Source organism: Camellia sinensis, chromosome 13 (assembly GCF_055761805.1).
Source record: "Camellia sinensis isolate YWXY chromosome 13, ASM5576180v1, whole genome shotgun sequence".
NCBI classification, from domain to species: Eukaryota; Viridiplantae; Streptophyta; class Magnoliopsida; order Ericales; family Theaceae; genus Camellia; species Camellia sinensis.
This window is the reverse complement of record NC_138973.1, coordinates 81,657,373-81,664,781: the sequence shown is the minus strand read 5'-3', so window position 1 is coordinate 81,664,781 and position 7,409 is coordinate 81,657,373. Positions and strand designations below refer to the sequence as shown.

The following is a 7,409-nucleotide window of genomic DNA, read 5'->3' as shown; positions in this document are numbered from 1 at the left end:
CTAAAATGATAGGGTGTTTGGTTCCACTTATTTTGTTTTCAGCTTATTTTCCTTTTCAGCTCAAAAAAAGTTTAAATAGCTTAGTTTTTTTAGTTGGGTTTTAGATGGTTTTTTAAGCTAAGAGAGTGTTTGAGGTGTACTACAAAAGTGCACTTTTTATTTTTGATCTTTTTATCTTGGGCGAATTATACTAACGGTCCCTATAGTTTGAGGTTTGTGTCACTTTGGTTCCCGACTTTTCAATTGGTTCATTAATACAAAATTTAGAGGCTGTGGCTGGATGTAATTTGTGCTAGGGCTTTTTAGGAGAGCTGAAAATCCCTTTTAGATAAACATAGAACTTTCATCAAAGAGGGGGTATTGATTTTGTAGTGGTAAATGCTTGAGTTCCCGTGTATGAAAATATGGGTTGGAATTGAAAAATGTAGTTCCTTCCCACAAATATTACAGAGGTTAGGCCTGTAGCCACCCTTAGTCCTTCCCTATGCCCTTAATTTGTAGGAGCCCATTAGGTAATGTCCTTTAAGAAAGATATTGGAATGAATTGGAATGGTACATTGCCATGCCAACTGCCTTTTACCATTTAACAGACATTAAAAATATATATATTTTCTTGTTTTCTTGTTGATAAATGTAAAAAGCACTTAACTTAATACATAATATATGCAGATATAATAGAACTTCAAAGGATTTGTTGGTCGAAACCTTGATACAAAATTAAAAAAGCCTATAGGTAGATGCACCTTTATTGACGATGATATGTCACTCTACACTTATATTAACTACTTTGTCTTCATGTTTAAAGAATAAAAAAATAAAAAATAAAAAGTAAAAAATAAAAGGTAGTGTCCTATTGATATTAACTATTATCTTATGATCAGACATGGACAGGAGTTGGATGTTAATTTATGATAGATTCAGTCAGCCATATGTAGATGGGGGGAACTCATTTATTGAATTTGCAAAGGTTCATTTGGGTGAGGCTAGCGAGATTAAGTGCCCATGCATCAATTGTTGTAACTTTTATAAGCAGGAGTATGATAGTGTGAAGGCTCATTTGCTCATAAGTGGGATGATAGTATCATACACCACTTGGTTAGAACACGGTGAACTTCCAGAACATAATAACCTTGATGAAAGCAATGGTGAGAATGATGAGGATGAAGATGAATATGATGAATTGATAGAGGACTATCAGAGGGGGAATTTTATGGAGGGTGGTACTCTAGAAAGAGAGGATGTACGACATTTTGATAAAGTGTTAGATGCTTCCCAATGTTGCTTGTACCCAGGTTGCAAAAACTTGGATACTTTGTTATCATTCATTATTCAGATGCTACATGTGAAGGTAGAAAATAGGTGGAGCAATAAGTCTTTTGACAAGGTTTTGGAGATACAAAGGCGATTCCTACCAGAAGGCCACGTGGTGCCAGGGTCAATTTACAAGTGCAAGAAGTTGCTACGTGACTTGGGCTTGGGGTACGAGCTCATCGATGCATGTAAACATGATTGTGTACTATTCTGGAAGGAGAATGCTCACTTGGAAAAATGTCCCACATGTCAAGCATCTAGGTACAGAGTAAATGATAGCAAGGGTAAGAAGATCCCTCACAAGATATTGCGTTACTTCCCATTGACACCTAGGTTGAGAAGATTGTACATGTCTAGGAAGACGGCAAAAGACATGAGATGGCATAGTGATAAGTGTGTGGATGATGGTGCAGGGAGGCATCCGGCTGATTGTAAAGAGTTGAAGGAATTTAATTTGCATTATCCAGAGTTTGCCCAGGAGACTCGCAATGTTAGGTTGGGCCTAGCCACTGATGGGTTCAACCCTTTTGGGAACATGAGCACTTCCTATAGCGTGTGGCCTGTTATACTCATGCCCTAAAACCTCCCACCTTGGAGATGTATGCAGGCCCCATTTTTCATGATGTCCTTACTTATTCCTAGACGTAATCAACCAGGGACTGATATTGATGTCTACCTAAGGCCATTGATTGATGAGTTGAAGGAGTTATGGGAGAATGGCGTGATGACTTACGATGCCTCCACTGAACAGACCTTCCGGATGCATGCAGCTGTAATGTGGACCATAAATGACTTCCCTGCATATGGTGACTTATCCAGATGGAGAACTAAAGGTTATTTGTCTTGCCCTCCTTGTAATGATAATCCATTGTCATGCGGGTTGATCAGTAAGATTGGGTGGGTGGGTCATCGAGCTTACTTGCCTGATAACCCCCTTTGGAGGAAAGACAAGAAGTTTGATGGTTTAACTGAGCTTAGAAAGAAATCCTTGGATTTACCGGTGTAAAAAGTAATGGCTCAATTGGATCAATTGCGGGAAGTCAAGTTTGGAAAGGATCCTACCAACAAGAAAAGACCACGAGAGTCTGAAGAATTGAATTGGACAAAGAAAAGCATAATGTGGGAGCTACCGTATTGGAAGAAATTAAACCTCCGACACAATCTTGATGTCATGCACATTGAGAAGAATATTTGTGAAAACTTTTACGGGACGATGTTGGCCATAGATGGGAAAAACAAGGACACGTACAAAGCATGTGATGATTTGCAAGAAATGGGCATAAGGAAAGAATTGCATCTACAGAGGAAAGATAATGGAAACGTTGTAAAGCCTCAGGCAGCCTACACATTGGATTCTCGACAAATAGATGGTTTTTGTGAATTCTTGAAATCGATTAGTTATCCAGGTGGCTATGTAGCAAACATCTCAAGATGTGTGACTTCTAAAAATGGAAGATTATCGGGCATGAAAAGCCATGATTGTCATGTCCTGCTTCAACGACTTCTACCAATTGGCATGCGTGGTTTTGTGAACAAGGAGATCTGTACAACACTATTTGAGTTGGGCAACTTCTTCCAAGAACTGTGCTCAAAAACATTAAGGCTGACTGATTTGGAAAAAATGGAAGAACGAATTGTGCTCATACTTTGCAAGTTGGAGAAAATTTTTCCTCCAGCTTTCTTTGATGTGATGGTCCATTTGGCTGTTCACTTGCCCCGTGAGGCCATGTTCGTTGGACCGGTGCAACATCGATGGATGTACCCGATCGAAAGGTAATCATTATGAACATATGGCTGTTTATTAATTTGTTATAACTAAACTATTGTGAAAAAATCCACCCATAAAAGACTAATGTTTAAGAAGTAATTTTCTTGCATCAAGAAGCATAACTTTCATTGTCAATTTTTGTTGAAGGTTTCTCAGGACTTTGAAAGGGTATGTCAGTAATAGAGCACGTCCAGAAGGTTCTATCGTTGAGGCTTACATTATCAAAGAGTGTCTTACTTTTTGTTCAATGTACTTAAAAGGGATTGATAAACCTGAACGAAATGATGATGGTGGTGAACGTGGTCCCGGGATGGAGGTCTTCACCCAAAATGCTCGTCTATTCTCACTATCACAAGGGCTCTTGACCCTTCGCAAAATGAACGAGAAATGGCTCACTGGTTTGTGCTGTACAATAGCTCTGAGGTGGAGCCATATATTGAGTATGTATTTAAGTTTAATTACGTTTATGCATAATCGTTCCATTTTATTTCGAACTCTCATAGTTAATTACGTATATCATATTTCCTTGGGTAGGGAGCAGAAGAATATTTTACATAATCTACAAGGACGTGACATAACTCGGGTACAACGAGAAGAATTTCCAAAATGGTTCAAATATCGTGTAAGATATACTAAAGAAAATAACTGAATACAATTGTTGAAACTTTCAGTTCACATTAACTTAGTACACTTGTTATATGGTGTTTTATGTAGATGAATGATTTGCGAACGAAAGGGTCACCTGAAGCAACTGACGAATTGTGGTCATTAGCAAATGGTCCTGGATCGGTAATTGACTTTTATTCTGGGTGCATCTACAATGGAATTCGATTCCATACTAGAAACCGTGAAAATCGTCGTACCAGCCAAAATAGTGGGTTGGTCATAGAAGGGGACCATAATGGGAACCAAGTTAATTTTTACGGCTACTTGTGAAAAATATGGGAATTGAAATACTTGGATGGGGGTACAATGGTTTTGTTCCAATGTCAATGGTATGACACCGGTCACAAGAATAGAATATACTCCGATGAACATGTCACAAGTATTGATGTTACAAGACTTTGGTATAAAGATGACCAATTTGTTCTACCTAGTCAAGTAAGACAAGTATTCTACGTCAATGATACTAGCAAAGGCAAAAATTGGAGAGTCGTTGAACGTGTTAAGCATTGGGGAGTATAGGATATACCAGAGCGGGATGATGTCTCTAATGATGCTTTTCAACAGGATGAAACCACTGATGGTGTTGGGGTAGTGATCCAAGATAATGATGTTCAATACAGCAGGGATGATATGGATCCTGAGATCATTTTCAATGATCAACTAATGGCAGAGAATTTAGTTCACAATGATGACAAGGACGACACAATCATAGAGTATAATGATGATGAAGATGATGAACTGCATAGACAACCTGATGTTGATGCAGATCCTGATATAGATCTTGATATAGATTTATGATATGTAGTGTTTAATTTTTAATTATATAGACAAGTGTTATAATTTAATAATAAATTGCTTGGTTTACATTGCATGGCATTGTTTTTCAAATTTCATAGCATTGTTTCTCTATTTCATTTCATTTAATTATATGCCATATGTACAGTTACAAAGATGTCCAGAAACGGTAAATCATTTCTGAAGCCCGGCGGCTTAGTCCAGAAGATGACGAAATATGAGAAGGATAGGAAAAAAACAATCCAGAAAAATAAAATCAGATTTGATGCTCTAGGGATAAAGTCCCTCAAGAATTCAATGTTTGGTTCTATTGAAAAGGACAATAGTGAAAGTTGTAGGGTGGGAAAGAGAAAGGTGGGTGAAACTAATAATGACGAGGACTATCAACCACTTGATGATGATGAAGGACTGAGTTCTTCAAGTGATAATGGCGAACCTTTTGATTCTCAAGTGATTGAGGTCATAAATGTGTGTTTAAAAAGTAATTTCTCTATTTTTTTCACTTGTTATATTACTTCTGGTATGTTTAGTTATTTCAAATTTATTTTTTATTAAGCAACCTTAAATTATTGAAAATGTACTAACAATTCTTTTTTATATTATGTCAGGATATTCATATGGGTCCCGGTAGGAAACAAATAGGTGTGCAGCTCGCCTAATAGCTTCACAAACACCTAGGGAAAAGAGAAGTACTGTTGATAAAGGTACACTTACTCTTCTGAGATGACCTGTAGCTGCACAAGTTAATCATTCAGAGAGCACACCTGAGGTCTCGACCCAACCTATCCATCTTCCCGCCTTACATACTAGGCCCGATCAGCTCCCTACCTCTGCCACTCAACCTGACCACCGTTCAAGTCCATGTACTGTGACTAACAGTGGTGGTGAGAAATAAATGACCACTTAAAAGAAATGATAATTTCTTATCTCAATATTTATTTAGTGCATTCGTGTTTTATGTCGACTAAATTGAATAAAATTTTGGTCATAATAGCATCAATTCTAGTTTTGGGCAAGAAACGTGTACGAGGACCGACCCGAGGAAAGAATGTGGGGAAGATTAGAAAGGAACGTGGTGATCGAATACCCGTTACACTTAACCGTTTGACCAAAGCAATAGAAGGGGATTATGCCACACCGCTAGCAGCTGCTCTTGGTCAACAAGTTCGAGTTCATGCCCCAGTTCGAAATGATGGATGGCTAGAAATTGCCTTTGGGTTAAGAGAGTCCATTGTTACAAGAGTTGGGGTAATTTGAAATATATGTGTTACATATTTAACATGTTATTTATGTTAATCGCAATGATATATAAAATATATTGAATTTTATTATTTCCAATTGCAGCAAACTTTTGACTTTGGGGACTACAATAATGATGTGGATGTGAGATGTATTATTGATCATAAGTGCCAAACTTTGTACAGTGAATGGAAAAGTAGATTACACACACACTACAAATCCCTTAAAGAAGACAATGTATCTGACCTCAAAAGTCAGATACTATATCCTTGTAAAAAGGATGATTGGGAATGGATGATTGACAATTTGTGGGAAACTGATGATTGGAAGGTATTTATAAAAATATTTACTAAAGTAACATCCTCCTGTATATTAATACCTAATTTTTTTTTTAATTTGTAGGTAAAGTCAGAGAATGCGATGAAAGCGAGAGGTTGTGTGAAGTATAATCATACGAGTGGCTTGAGATCATTTGCATCGCGAGCATCTATCATTGTAAGTGTAGATTTACAAATTTGAACATACTAAATTATAAATACAGAATTTTTTGATTGACTAGAAAATCTAATGAAATGAAAGGTACAAGGAAGCAAACCGACTATTACGAAACTATTCGAGGACACCCACAAACGTCACCGACATGGGGGAGTGTGGATAAATAACACAGCTGAGGAACATCATGTAACCATAACTATTTCAATTTCAATAATAAATGTTTGCATTTTGATATTATGTTTTAAGCTTATTTATGTTTCATTCATATGCCACTATGGTTTCAAAGATCGCTGAGCAATCTCAACCTAGTGTCACACATCCATTGTCTGAGGAGCAGATTTCCAGAGAAGTACTTGGGAAGAGGTCGGTCTACTTGAAGGGATACGGGATCCGCAAGGACAGTACTTCATCTTCTACACATTTTGAGGCTCCTAACTCCGAGGTGATTGTTCTTCAACATTAGTTAGTTGACCAGCGACAACAATTAGCTAACCAAGGAAAGCAGTTAGTTGACCAGGCTCAAAACATGAGTACAATGCAAACTATCATTCAAATGTTTGCAGCAAAAAATGGGATAGATCTAGCAAACATTCTGGGGTTAGTTCCAAGCAACAATGTCGGGGAGGATGCATCGGGTGTAAGGGAGGATGAAACTTCTCTTGGTTGAAATAGAGGTAAATTTGACACCTCATTAAATTGATTTACTTTATTTAACCAATCCTAACATGTGTCAACAATATAAAATTAGATAAACTTTGTATTACAATCCTAGCATTACAACCTTTGTATACAATAGCTTGATAAAACAATAGCTTCACAACAAATTTCTGATTAATTTTTACTATATTTGTATATTATTGTTGAAGTTAATGCATTAATAAAATACTCATGTTTTTATCCTTTGTTCACAAGTTGGTGATGAATGTTCGTGGTTCAATAGTGATATATATCGTTTTGCACGTTGGCATTCATTTAATTTTTCTTTGTTTCGTTTTATAGGTTTTTCTGTTGAATGTTTATATACTTTTTGGAATTATTATGTTTGGGATTGTTGGATATAGTTAGACGCATTTTAGGATTCTTATGTTTAGTATAGTTGGATATTTGAATAAAATTTGGGATATTGAAATGCATT

At 36.8% G+C, this 7,409-nt stretch overlaps 1 protein-coding gene across 1 annotated transcript; it reads left to right on the top strand.

Annotated features, from left to right (window-relative positions):
• The first annotated feature begins 883 nt into the window (after positions 1-883).
• Positions 884-1,891, top strand: LOC145805517 (uncharacterized). The gene has a single exon (XM_082900671.1). It carries the CDS (start codon positions 884-886, stop codon positions 1,889-1,891), a length of 1,008 nt encoding a protein of 335 aa, XP_082756797.1.
• Positions 1,892-7,409: the final 5,518 nt, after the last annotated feature.